The 14350-nt window shown below is 45.9% G+C and overlaps 2 protein-coding genes and 2 non-coding genes across 4 annotated transcripts; 1 reads left to right on the forward strand and 3 right to left on the reverse strand.

The window, feature by feature from the left end:
- Position 1: 1 nt before the first annotated feature.
- Positions 2 to 2273, reverse strand: LOC115531099 (rho GTPase-activating protein 27-like; the record flags this gene model as incomplete). The annotated part of the gene is made up of 2 exons (XM_030340143.1): positions 1856 to 2273; positions 2 to 527 (listed from the first exon to the last, which is right to left on the reverse strand). A coding segment is annotated over exon 2 (444 nt), but the record flags the coding sequence as incomplete, so codon positions are not given.
- Positions 2274 to 2417: 144 nt separating this feature from the next.
- Positions 2418 to 2533, forward strand: LOC115531732 (U5 spliceosomal RNA). The gene has a single exon (XR_003973932.1). It is a non-coding gene; the product is annotated as a U5 spliceosomal RNA (small nuclear RNA).
- Positions 2534 to 3161: 628 nt separating this feature from the next.
- Positions 3162 to 3277, reverse strand: LOC115531730 (U5 spliceosomal RNA). Its single transcript, XR_003973930.1, has one exon. It is a non-coding gene; the product is annotated as a U5 spliceosomal RNA (small nuclear RNA).
- A 747-nt stretch (positions 3278 to 4024) lies between these two features.
- mfsd13a (major facilitator superfamily domain containing 13A) lies at positions 4025 to 13739 on the reverse strand. Its single transcript, XM_030341100.1, has 9 exons — positions 13588 to 13739; positions 11203 to 11464; positions 10843 to 10922; positions 10016 to 10465; positions 9211 to 9328; positions 8252 to 8348; positions 7854 to 8025; positions 6939 to 7132; positions 4025 to 5891 (listed from the first exon to the last, which is right to left on the reverse strand). Exons 2-9 carry the CDS (start codon positions 11368 to 11370, stop codon positions 5617 to 5619), a joined length of 1554 nt encoding a protein of 517 aa, XP_030196960.1. The 5' UTR covers positions 11371 to 11464; positions 13588 to 13739; the 3' UTR covers positions 4025 to 5616.
- Between the last annotated feature and the right edge of the window lie 611 nt (positions 13740 to 14350).

The following is a 14350-nucleotide window of genomic DNA, read 5'->3' on the forward strand; positions in this document are numbered from 1 at the left end:
CTCCTCCTCCTCCTCCTCCTCCTCCTCCTTCTCCTGCTCCTCCTCCTGCTCCTCCTCCTCCTGCTGCTGCTCCTCCTGCTCCTCGTGTCCTGGGGTGCACAGGGCTCGTGAACTCCTCATCCAGAGGGGACGGCCAGGCATCCCCTGCAGGCCCTCCCATCGGCCCCACGCCTGATGACTCATCCAACGGTTCACTTCCACCCAGACTCTCCGTCGGAGGCCCGGCATCGAGCCCCGTGCCCCAAGGACCGTCGCCTGGGGACGCGCACCCCTTCACATACTGCGCTGGGATGTAGAAAGGCTTGCTGCTCAGGTCCTTGCACACGTGCCACCAGTGGTCGCTGGTCTTGGTGACCAGAAGGTAGCGTTCCTGGGGCAGGATGGCCACCCGGAGGCCGTCCCTGGTCGTGTACTCGTACCCGTGCTCCACCTCCACCTGCTCCATGTTGACCGCACCTCTGCCCCCCCCTCCCCCACTCGCTGTGGGCTACTGCCGGGCCGGGGGCTCCAGGTTCACCATCCTGGAGCTGAGCAGAAAATAGGGGGATGGAATGAGTGAGCGATGGCAACAAGACGTAGAATGTTTTGAGACTAGTTTTTCTCGTACTGCACGGTTCGTGCACCTGGTTTGTCACCTGTCTGTCTACCCCCCACTCCGCTCCCCATTGCCTGTGACGTTTGTGACGTCAGGAATGCAGGCTGATCAGGGGAGATGATACACTTGAGGATATTTGAGTCGAGGGGCGGACACGCTAGAAACGAAACAACAATGGGTCCCAGGTTTCTCCGTACAGTATGAAAGTCACAGGAACTACCCAGATTCGGTGAGCAGTCATGGCCTAAATGTCAAGGCCGTTAACCTAAACGAACAGACCGACAGGTCGACCACGAAACAGGAAGCGTGCAGCAGCAGTGACTGACATCAATGTCAACGTCACATTGTGCCGTACCACACTTCCCATACAAGGCACTCTGCATTCTCCCAGCCAATCAGAGCAGCTTTTACTTCTCTTTATTCTCATAAAAGCCAGGAGTGTGTGTGTGTTTCTGTGTGTGGGTGTGTGTGTAGGTGTGTGTGGGGGAGGGGGGGGGAGGGGTTGCCTGTCTGTCTGTGTGTCTGTCCGTGCGTGCATGTGGGTGTGTCTGTGTGTGTGTGCGGTTCAAATGTCTAGACTATTTCCAAGTGACTACATCCAAGTCACCCTGCTTCGAACATTTAGAATGTTTTTTTATTTAATGGTAGGAGCATGTAACTTGTTTCAATGCCTTTCTGAATGGTTTCCTGTTGCATAGTTGGATTTCGGCCTACTTTAAAAAAAAAATCAAAAAACTATTTAAAAAATCAAAACATAAATGAAATATCCCAATCTCAATGAAGCTAATGCATCACATTGCAGTGGTAAATTGAAAATTAGCAGTGGTAAATTGAAAACTAGGTGAGATTCACAGGGATAACAGTCACTGGTAGTAAACTGGTAGCATGTGTTTGCTGCATTTAAATCAAAGCACAGTGGAACATTTAGAAATGTAATGGTAGCAGCCGGTAACTCGTTTCAATGCCTTTCCGAATGGTTTCCTGTTGGTTGGATATCGGTCTACTTTCAACTTAAAATAATCAAACAACTATTTAAACAATCAAAACATAATTGAAATATCCCAATCTCAATGAAGCTAATACACTATCACATTGCAGTGGTGAATTGAAAATTAGGCGAAATTGACAGAGGTAACAGTCACCACCGGTAGTAAACTGGTAGTATGTGTTCGTTGCATTTAAATCAAAGCACAGTGCTGTGCTGTAAGCATATTTCAAATATTTCAGATGACGGGAAAAAGTATTTAAAAGTAGGCCTACCTGGAGTTAATCAGTCCAAAGTCTTCTTTTATGTCAGGTAGGAGAGAGCAACCAAAAGGCAGTGCCTTTGAAGCATAAAGGCGCTCCGGAGCGCGTCTATCCAACGCAAGAGTAGTAGCCGCTGAACCCTTTATTTTGTCACGTTCCCCTGAACATGTCCCTATCTTTTTCTCTCACTTCCTGTTCTCGTGTGTCTGTGTGTGTGAGTGCGTGTGTGCATGTGTGTGAGTGTGTGGTGCCGAATAGGAGGCTGATAATATAAAATATGCTGAGAGAGCTCTATATATTATTTCAAATAGATTGGGTTTAGAAATGTGAACTCTGACTATGCTCACACGATTAGAAGAACTCAGAAGTCAATATTTTTTTGATTAATATAAAAAACAATGAATTATGAGTATATGTATATGTTTTTGTACACTAATAATGCATTACTTTCAAACAACAGATTGCGTTTACATTTAGACCAAAAAAAAAATACGATTATTTATTTTCCTCTAAACCCTCACTGAGAAGGGTAGTTCTGCGAATAGGTTTCCCCGAGAACTCTTCGACCGGCAGTACGCTCTTGATTCTCTTCAGATCGCATAAATCTTTCGCCTTTTACTAAAGATTTCCGTGGAGAGGATCATTATGAGTATCAACTAATTTTTTGATGCCCTGCGTTACTGCGGGGCTTTCTAAACTGTTCAATAAAATACATCATATGCAGTCTATTGCGGTATCGTGACATCTATCTTTAGTTAATAATTATTCCCACTATTCAGGGAGCTTGAGGTAAATAATTGTTTTAGTGAACGCTCCAACAATAAATAAACCTAGAGATTTCAATCATGGGATAGAGCGAACCAATCAAATTGCGCCATTTTAGGAGGTTCACGTGTAGCATATACTAAATATATATATAGAGATTTTTTACTGTTTTACTGTTTATGCATCAGGCTTATATGTTTAAACAACCCGTTTTATTTTTCTTCCTCTCTCTTAAATGTAAAGTGCTCTACAAATTCAATATATTATTATTATTATTATTATTAGATATAGTCAGATAGAAATGGATGAAGATTTATATATATATATAATACATAATCACACTGCTTTGCTATTATTGTCCTCATGGTGTAATTGAAATATACCTACAAAAATGAACTTCGGTTACATTGTGAAAAAAAACTAAACAGAATGAATCCGATGTATAGATATTTTTATAATAGTATGCAGAGATGGTATTATGCCACGTACGAACCGGATACGCGAGACTGCTATTGGAGCTTTGCGGGATTCAATTTTTATTCACAACATAGGAAGCCCCGCAGTAAAGCAGGGCATCAAAAAATTAGTTGATACTCATAATGATCCTCTCCACGGAAATCTTTAGTAAAAGGCGAAAGATTTATGCGATCTGAAGAGAATCAAGAGTGTACTGCCGGTAGTAGAGTTCGCGGGGAACCCCATTGGCAGAACTACCCTTCTCACTAAGGGTTTAAAAGGTAAAAACTGAATCTTATTATTTTTTTTGGCCTATATATTAACACCATTTTTAGTTTAAAGTCATGCATTATGTGAGTGAACAAAAACATTATTAAATACTTAACAATCTACAACACTTCTTGCATGAGGCAAAGCATGATGGGTAAACACAAAGCACACCCATATGCTCAATGCGCAGGCGCATTTGATGTAAACGATGCAGGCAGAAGCGCACTAGGTTCCTCTACTCATGTGTGTTCTCGCTACATTAAGGAAAGCTTAATATACTTTATTTCAGAATTCAGTCTTTTCTTCTTCCAATAGTGAGATAAACTCAGATTCTGACTCTTTTTTGGAATCTAGAACTCCGATATTAGAATGCGGAATACGGACTTTTAATCTGTAAAGTCTAAATTCGGAGTCCTCAAAACTTAATTATTTGAATTAACTCAGAAATCGTAGAAATTCTTCCATACCTGTGTATACAATTCTAATTATTTTGTTTCCAATACAAAATGTATGCATATTACAGCGTACTGCAAGACAAGTCCAAGTATTTTTATAGGAAGTTAATTGTTTAATTGTATTTGTCTATCTGAGAAAATCCCCAGATTTTATGGAGACATTGTGATTTATGGTAATGACTTATGGTAAGAGTAAGTGAGAGTCCGTTATAATACAAAAAATCGTTCCAATTGGTTAGTTTCATGTGTAGTAGTTTATTTCATACATACTGAAACATTATTTGTTAGAGTACTTTTCACATTTCACAAAGAGCTTTCTAAGTAATTCCGTTTTTCTTTGATCTGTTAGCAGACTATAATGGGGATCAAGTAAACAGTATAACAGAAGATTTCAGTGGCGGACTCAGGGGGGGGGGGGGGGGGGGCATGGTTCCATGCCACCATGGTTAAAAAAGTGCCCTCAAGAGTGGCGAATACGAGCGAAAGTGCCATATTGGCTTCCCTTTACATGTGAAAAAAAATATTGGGTGCCCCTTCTTACAATAAATTATGATGATGAGCCCTCTAGAACAAGAGAATTTGATAACGTGCCTCAATGAGTGCCCTCTTAATGCCCTTACAGTGACTCCATGGTTGAAAAAGTGCCCTCTGGAGTGGTGAATACGAGAGAAAGGGCCCTACATGACGCATCATAGCTTTTTGCACGCCGGTTGGGCCCCATGCTGTGCAGAATGTGTATTATTTCGCCCCTGCCCTTCAAACAGTCCGAGTCCGCCACTGGAAGATTTGATTAGATACATTTATTGACATTTTGGGTCATGAATGTGTCAAAGACGCAATTCATCTAAAAATGGAATGTAAAGAAGTTGTATAAATACGTAATTGGCACTGTGGTGGCATTTCCTTTCTGATCGACCAACTACAACACACCATTATATATGATAAACACAAATATTGAAATAAATTTCATAATGCCCACCAATTCCACAAGCCCAAATCCTACAATGTTGAAAAGCCGATAAGATGAATGGCAGGTTTGTGCAAGACCTTGGTCAGTATACAAAAACGTTAACAAATGTGCAGCATCGCATTGAAAAATAAAAAACATGAAGGGAGGGTCATCACAGCCAGAAGACGGAGAGAACCGTCTTGGCTTTGGTTCTCTCACGGTTAGAGGCCAGAGGGAACCGTTATAGCTGTTGTTCTCTCACGGTCAGGAGAACGTGAGAAAACCGTCTTGGCTTTGGTTCTCTGACGGTCAGAGGACAGAGAGAGAACCGTTTTGGCTTGGGATTGCTAACGTTCAGAGGACAGTGAGAGAACTGATTTAGCTTCAGTTCTCTCTGGGTATTCCGTGTAGTTTCACTTTGACACACAGAAGGAACATAGCCTGTGCTTCACAATAGTTCTCATAAAGCTACAAATTTATTTTGGGCTTTGTTTTGGTTAAAAAACAAAAGCAAAACCAAAAAAAAGCACACGGGACAATATTTTCCATAGTATGAGCGCCACTACAAAATAAGAAAAGTTCAGTCATTCAACAACGAAAACAATGATTAATTGCCTCGTCCATCAGTTCACATATAAATATGAAGCCTTTTATGATGAAAATATCAAAATAAGGCAGTTCTTTAAAGATTTGTTGTTCATATAATTTCTATAAAAACAAGTTCTCAGTTTTTGGCAGTTTTTCTCCTCTCTCTCTCTCTCTAATCTAGCGGTACAAAGTTCATTTCAAACAAAGTCAATGGCACTTTCTCGACGGCCATTTTTAGCCCAAAAGTGCCCCGCGTGCGAGAGCGCTGCTCCCACGGTGCGCCCGGGCTCTCAGATGGCCTTGACGTCGGCCAGCGGGGCGTGCTGGGCCCCCTGCCGCTGGGTCTTAATGCCCTGCAGTTTGCGGCCGTGGAGCGTGAAGCGGGACCAGGCGGTGAGCTGGAGGAGGGCGCAGATGATGGGGACCACCACCAGCATGTAGAAGCAGCCCAGGCGCAGGGGGGCCGTGCCCGGGGCCGGGCCGGCGCCCTGGGGGCCTCCCTCGGGGGCCACTCCCACCCCCACCAGGGCATGCTGCGCTGGCCGCCGCTCGAAGATGTCGTATCCTGAAAAGTGGAGGAGGGGGGGGGGGGGGGGCATATTAAGTAAGAGTAAGTATTAAATAAGACTATTTTTTTTCCCCGTGAGTGCAATAACACCATTCTGGTTGCTTTGTATTCTTTTTTTTGTTGTTGTTGTTGTTGTTAACCACGAGTCGAGACATAGTGTCAGCGATCGGTTTCACATCTCAATCCAACTCTAGTTATAGATCCTCCCGAACCACAAGACACAAGAGGAACCGGACCAGAATGGAGCACATTCCAGCCCCGATGCATCAAGAGGCGCAGACCAAGAGACCACTGTGACCAAGAGAATGTCTAGGGCTATCTGTGTAGACCAGGGGTTTCCAAAGTTTTGACAACTGAGGGCCAATATAGGAAGCCAAAATTTGACTGAGGGCTGCCTAAGGAAAATAAAAATTGGCGGGAAACGCCGCCAGCATCCCAGTGGTCAAAAAAAACCTTGCACCGTGGACCTCTGGGAGTGAGGTCATGTGAGGTCTAAATCACAAAACTGAGGTTCAGCCTTTCAAAGTAATGTATTGTATGTATAGTAATGTACAGTCGGATTAAAACTAACAAATGTAAAAGGATTTAATTGAAAAATAGAGAGTCGACTTTTCTCTTTAGAATCATTTATTTTTGTTTAAATTAATATTGATATAATAATAAGATAACGTTTTTTATTTTTTTATTTTATTTTGTTATTATTCTATATAAATTACATAATTATGTATGTCATTGTGGGCCGCCAGGAATGATTCCGCGGGCCGCCATTGGCCCGCGGGCCGCACTTTGAGAACCAATGGTGTAGACCCATAGATTAACTACACTCTGAGGATACCTGTGGAGACTAAAGGGACTGTCGGGAATATGGGGGTACCAGTGTCGACTGACAGACAGACTCTGGGGGTACCCGTGTAGACTAACGCACAGATTCTGAGGGTACCAGTGTAGACTAAGGGACTGTCTGGACTATGGGGGTACCAGTGTAGGCCGACACACAGACACTGGGGGTACCGGTGTAGACTAACGCACAGATTCTGGGGGTACCTGTGTAGAAACAAAGCAGCCAGGTGCCGATGAGCGGGGCGAAAGTCTGGCCTGGTTTGGTTACCAGGGCGACCATCCCGAAGAGCAGCGCGGACGCTGCCTGCCGCCGGCGGTTCAGCACGAAATCCTCGTCCACCAGGTCGGAGATGACCAAGTTCAGCAGCTTGCACGTTCCTTCTGTGAACACGCGGTTACTGGGGAGGGAGGAACAGAGAGAGGGTGAGAGACAAAAAAAGAAAAAAAGAGAGACAGACAAGACACAGCGAGAGACAGAGAGAGACCGTAAGACATGGAGGACGAGAGAGACAGTAAGACAGGTCAAACACTTGCTTGCAAAAAGCACTTGTTTTGTAAGTCTTAAATTAAAACAGATGTTCCCACTGTGTTTAGATTGATTGTTTCAGTTTAAAGAATGATGTATTTTTTGGGGGAATGAAAAGAAAAAAAAATAAGCCTCCGAAATTATATGGACACCATCCTTCTCCGTTTACTAAATAGTAGATGTAATGCCACCACTGGTCACATGTGAGACCATTGGTTTATGACAGAATGAAGAGAACCGGCTGCTTGTAAAAAGGTTAGAATTCGATTGAAAAGGGAAATCCTAAGACAACTGAAACAAAGTGGCAGGTATGAAACCCTATGGTTTCATACCCTATGGTTTCATAGGGTATGAAACCCTATGAAACCCGACCCTATAGGGTCAGCGAACAGCGAAAGTGAAACCAACTGAATAAAGCCTGAGGCATCAGCAAAACCAATACTCTCTTCCGGCACGAGCCATGCAACGTAGTAAAATAAGAGAAAAATAATTAAGTGCTCTTTAGGCAATGAGGAAACAAAACTACAACTCTGTGCTTTCCCTCTGATTCCAGCCCGACGGGCGTGCACGTGTGAGTCACTTGCGCGCGCTACCTGGCGATGAAGATGCACAGTAGGTAGATATGGTCGGCTCCGGCTAGCAGCATGGCCACGCTGAGGCCCAGCTTGAGCATGAAGAGCCAGCGGATCACCTGGTACACGCCGTAGCGCCGACACAGGGTCAGGAAGTACAGGTTGTTGAGGTGGGGCGCGATGTAGGAGACGCCTGGCCCAGAGGAGAGAAGAGCCCCACACACACACACACACGTTACTCACTATTAGCGAAGAGCTGTGGTGCATTTGTGTAGTTGAAGCGACACACACACACACACACACACACACACGCTTTGAACTCAACAGTATTTCACGACAGAGCAGAATGTTCCAGTCAGACTACTGTTCACATGCATGGGAGTTTGGGAACGCTCTGCTCCTCTGAAAGCGACGGCTACCTAGCAGGAGAGAGCCGGCCGAGGCCGAGATGTTGTCCGAGAGCAGATGTTCAAGGAACAGGGGGAAGAAGTTGCTGTTGAAGTGGCAGTGAAACACCTGCAGGGAGAGAGCACCAGCTCAGAGTCAGTGATGAGGAACCAGGGTGGCTCCACTCCAACAGGGGAACACCAGGAACTCAAAGCAGAGAGAAGGTAGTCACAGTACTCATACAAACAGGTTTGGTGTTGTTGTCTCAAGAGGTGGCCCTTGAAATCAGATTAGTAATACCGATGTGTTACCAATGGTCCAACAACGGTCTATTGAAGGGCTGCATCTATTAAAGTAGGAATGTGGTAGCGTGTGTGGATGATGGCTGGTTTAAGCCGCCCCACCTGCCCGAGACTAATCGGACTATGTGGCTGGGTGAGGCTGCACATCTGTTGAATAAGCCATAGGTTAAACCAGCCATCCACACACACACACACACACACACACACACACACACACACACACACACACACACACACACACACACACACACACACACACACACACACACACACACACACACACACACACACACACACACACACACACACACACACACACACTTATCAAAGCTTGATAATAAACCGGTCTTTCAACACCACCACCCTGCATCCTTTGTCTTAAATTAAAGATTGGATTACAGTGTGGCAGACGTCTAGGTGACATGAAGTAATTGGCTTTGCTACAAGGACTTCCTAAACTAAAAAGGAAAACTAGCCTAATTTAGGAGAAAAAGAAAGTAAAGAGACAGCCCTATTGGTTAGGCTAAATGGTGTCTGACCCAATATCATGTCCCACTTGATTAGCAGCAGTTTCAACACTGTCCATCTGGCCATGGTTTGTTGATACAGGATCTCTTGACTGCATGTGCGTGTTTGGTGTACTCTGACGTCAGCGTGCCTGACGTAGGGTGCGACACCTTGGTGTTTACCTGGACGAGGTTCATCGACGCGAACCACATGAAGTTCTTGTGCTTGGAGAGCTGCCTGAGGTACTGTCCGATGGTGACGGGCTGTTCCTGGGGAGGCAGGGCATGGCCGATGCCCAGCCTGGGGGAGAAGGGAGAGGGACGGAGACAACGGTCACAACAGGAGCAAAACGATTTGGTTGCACATCAAGTCAAAGTTTATTTATCTATCTCACGCTCAACCATGGTAAAAAGGAGGAAAGAGGAAATGGATAGATAGATAGTGCACACTAGTAAGGAAGTAAGTAACTATCCTAATGGGGAGACAGTGAGGGGAATAAGGGAAATAAAAAACACAAAAATGTAATAATGAAAGTAAGTAACATTGCTTGCTTCCAATTATGGCTATGCTATTCATTTTCAGTAGTTCTTCAATTGAGTAGAAGAGCCTGATATAAAAACGTTTAACTGCAACAACAATGGCTTTGGGGATTTGAACCGTAAACTACAATAACAACAATGGTGTTAGAGATTTAAACTTTAAACCAACATGGATCTCAGCCATGACTGTTCCTTTGTCTCCTATCAGGTCTGTCAAACGGAACGCCGCGGAACAGCGTGGAACGGCGCGGAACAGCGCGGAACGCCACGTCACCACTCTTTTTAATTGCATTATTATGCTTGATGATGGAGTGAGATAGACAGGAAGGAATTGGAGATAGAGGGGAGGACATCAGCAGCAATGCACCACGTGCAAAAAACCAACCGGGGTCACTGCGATCAGGACTGGGCCTTTAACAGTACACGCTCTTCCCGGTGAGCCACTCACTCTTTGAGGCCGGCAGCGTCGTTCGTCCCGGGGCGGAGCTGGCTCTCGAAGCGCTGCCGTAGCAGCCGGGACACGGCCCAGAAGCCCAGCGCCGACACGGCCGCCAGCGCCACGCAGAACAGCCGGAACGAGCGCAGGTCCTCCTTGTCCCAGAAGCAGTAGGACAGGAAGACGGACAGCGAGCCCACGGCGCTGAACAGCGAGCAGTGGAAGTTGAGGCGCGTGCGATCCGCCGCCGACACCGCCAGGTCCGCCAGCAGGGCGTTGTGGTTGAGGTCCACGGCGGTGAGGAAGCCGTCGTAGAGGCACAGGCACACCAGGAACTGGAGCGAGGGCCGCGCCCACGCCACCCAGAAGCCCAGGAAGGAGAGGGCGAACAGGGGCCCGTTGCGGGAGAGGGCGGCCAGGCGCTTCAGCACCACCTCGGGGGATGTGATCTGGGAGCCCACCCTGGGGAGGGGGGGAGGGAGGGGGGCCGATCAACGTAAGAGGGGGCGTCATGACTTCAAATTGTATTCATAGTGACAGTACACATCAATCAACTTTAGTTGTAATTTTTTTTTTTAAGTTTTACGAGTTAGCCAAGAGGCTAATTTACATCATGTCAAAAACATGACAATTAATTAATAAAGTAAAAACAAAAAGGAACAGTATAGCAGCATTAAAACAACTCAACAGCAATGCAATATCTATACTAGAATAGATGGAGGTGGTACACACAGGTCCACCGCTCAACAGTCCAGGATAATGGCCGTCCTATGAGAAGATCTCACTACATTTGGTGACTGACTGCAGTTATAAATACAGGGAGATGGGGAGAGACTCACTGTGGCGAGCTAAGAAAGGCCCGGTCGCTCAACCAGCCGAAGAGGGGGTCGTTGAAGCTGTTCCATATCAGGAACACAGCCTATGGAGGGGGAAGGAGCCAACGTTAAAGGGCTCTGTAGACAACGACGCTTAACACACTCACTGACGGAGCCAGCCGGGCCGTTAGACACCGACGATGGAGTGTTGGGTTGGTAGTTCAGCGAGCAAGACCTCGTCCTGTCCTCAGCAACGTTTCATCGTTTGGATGCGTTCGAGGTTTGTAATTTAAAAATAGAATACAGTTTTCTTTGTTTGGATGTGAATTTAAGGATTCGTTTGGCCTTCCCTCTCTCTCTCTCTCTCTTCGCACGTTGGCCTACCTCTCCCACCCAGAAGGAGACCTTGTCGATCTTGTAGACGGACACGAAGGTCTCGACGTAGTACAGCAGGAACACGTTGTGGAGGATGGACACGAAGAGGGCCAGCGAGCCGTACAGGACGGCCGTGTTGGGGACGGCCGGCCGGTACAGCCACCGCCGCGCGCCCATGCTTCCTCCCCCTCCTCCTCCACCCCGGCCCGCTCAGCTCCTCACCGTCCTCCACGCCGGCCTGGGGGGGGGGGGGTCACCGCCTTACTGCCGCCTGTCATCATGAAGTCATTTTGATTATTATTATGAAGGCGTTAATGATAGCACACACACAGTTTTCAGTCCGCAGTTTGAGGCCTTCACATCGTCTGTTTTCTCCGGTTGCTTCCTACATTTAGTCTGAAGCCATTCGTGAGCTAATGCCTCCTACAGCATCATAAAGTGTTTTTTGATACATAATAGCAGAAACACTATTTCGAGTATTTTCAGACAATATTTCTCCAACAACAATAATGAGTATGTAACAATTTAGGAGGGTGCAGTAGGGGGGGCACCTTTGTAGGTTTTTAAATAACGTAAATAGAATTTGGGTCGCCCAACATAATCTCTAATTGCATCCATGTGTGTGTAAACTCTAGTCTCAGTCCACTGGGCCTATCTCCGGACAGGTCAGGGGAGCGGTGGTAGAAGGTCATATCCTGTTTGTTAAGACAGCCTCTCCTTCCTTGCCACATGTACACACTACCTAGAGCTGTAGTGTGTAGTGTAGTGTAGGTGTGCATGCTGGTTTTATGGGTGGGGAGGGAATGACCCGTAAGACACAGAAATAGGGGTGTGTGTACAACCTGAGCCATATGTGTGACAACTGTTTGCATATTTCTTGATTCCACGCTGGAATCAAGAAATATGCGCCCTATTTACAGCTGGAACTTCCAACTGTAAATAGGGCGTTTACTTCTGACTGGAAATAAATGATCAGACTTCCCTTTATGTGCAAAGATACAGCATATTGAGCTTACACTTTGCAACAAATTGATTATCATATTTATGTTACTTAACCTAATATTCAAACCTTAGTCATCATTAGTCACATTGCCTTAAATCATTTTGGCTTAAGAACAGCATGGATACTTAATGATTTATGTGCTCTTCAAATGCGCTTCAACTGATTAATGTTTTATGAACAATAAATTCCAGTAGCATGCCTCGACACTTCTGCAAAATAACTTCCTGCAAATACCAAAAGCCTACATTTGGCACACGTTAGACTTGTTGCGAGCTGAAACTCAACAAAACCACACCAACTATCCCTGGGCACAAATCTATTCATGCAAGAGGAAAATTACAGGGAACCTTCGAGATATAAATATCCCGAGGCGAAAAAGGCATACCTAAACAAATAGCATTCTTAAAATAAAAAAAACAGTTGACAATGGCAAACACTTCAGAGAGCTCTTTCCACCCAACCAAATAGATTTCACAGGTGGCTCATGCCATAACCAACATCTTTCGGTGCAGAAGCATTGACTGCTCCTCCCCCCCCCCCCCCCCCCTGTCAAGAGTCGCAGCGATAAAATCAATGACACGTGAAGAGACTTCCTGTTTTGTTCCACGGACGCATAGTGAGCGATTCTCCCCTGACCTCATCTGAGGACGTCTAATAAACCAGGGAGAGGCTGCAGGGCACGATAATACCCCTCCAATGCAAATCCATTCAACAAAGCAGATTACGATTTGTTTCCAGTGTCGATGACAACTTGGCTGACACACCTGTTGCGTCCCCAAGCGGTGGAGGCTTTCAGACGTGGGCGTGGGACCCCCGATCGCCTTACACACGGGCACTATACAACTGTAATGCTCGAACACAACTCGAGCATTAATACTAACAAACACTTGGGCAAAATGATTCAGAAAGAAAACACATACGTCCTATAAGCGCATCTTCGCCGGCTGGAAAATAACAACAGTTGCATCAGCAGGCATGCATGATTCCTGAAGGATCGGAGGGTCTCGAACCGAGAATAAGAGGATGAATCACACGTGAATTTTTCATGAGTTCATACATGCAGTCTTTACATGCCTGACAGTTTTGAGTCATGCCTTGTGCTTTAATCTCGATTGTCTCAGCAGACAGCCCACAGGTTGCTCGGTCGGGTTTCGCAGTATCAACACGTGGATATCGATCATCAGCCATGAGATAAACCCACAGATCTCGTCCCACCCGTGCACCAGCGGGGCTAGCTTAGGGCTAGCGGGTTAGCTGTCGTCAAGTAGCGCTGTTGAGTTAGCATCGCGCTAGTTGCGGAGCGAACAACAGTCCTACTGGCGCAAACGAAAGACAGTATTTAAGAAACGCGTTACTCAGACTCCAATTGAATCGTACACTCCGATACTTACCGCCAATAAAACCATCGATCCGAGCTCCACGGATGTTTGAAGTAACGGCGTTACCAGTTGCTTGACTGCTGATCAGCGGCGGTGGGCGACTTAAGAGTTCCTGCAACAGCGAATAGTGCGCCCCGCAGTCGTAGGACCGCACTCCCAGGACCGCCGTTGATTTGAGTTTGCCAAGGCGCATGCGCAGGCGAGTTATTTATAATAGATCCTAGGATGGCTTTGTAAATGTTGTATTTTCTACTTTACTATATTGCTGATTTTACCTTGTTAGATGGTTAGCTTAGGTATTAGAGATGCTTAGTTGAGGTATTAGGTTAGAGATGTTTAAGTTCAGGTATTAGCTGGAGATGGTTGCATTTAGGAATTAGATTGGAGATGCATCTGTAACCTAATTTAAAAGTTAAGTTTAAGTATTGGTTATAGATGGTTACGATTAGGGTTAGGGTTTATTTCGGTCGTTTTAGATATGATTCGCAACGTACTGTGTTTCATCACGTTTTCATTAATCATTCCTAAATGAACCATGAGATGCATTCGCCAAGGAAATACAAACGTGTTACAAAATGTAGGGTCCTAGAAATGCGGTCCTAAACTGCAGCATCCGTTATTGCGTTTACTATTGTAGACAGGACCACGTCACACGTCTGAATCTCCCCGGAACTCCCCTGGCTCTGGACACGACAGCGCCGTGGACCCGGGGAGAGGGGCGTGGCGCCACGCCCCCCTTCGATAGCAGTAGGCAGTAGGGCCGAGGCGCCACGCC

Source organism: Gadus morhua, chromosome 18 (assembly GCF_902167405.1).
Source record: "Gadus morhua chromosome 18, gadMor3.0, whole genome shotgun sequence".
In the NCBI taxonomy this organism is placed as follows: domain Eukaryota; kingdom Metazoa; phylum Chordata; class Actinopteri; order Gadiformes; family Gadidae; genus Gadus; species Gadus morhua.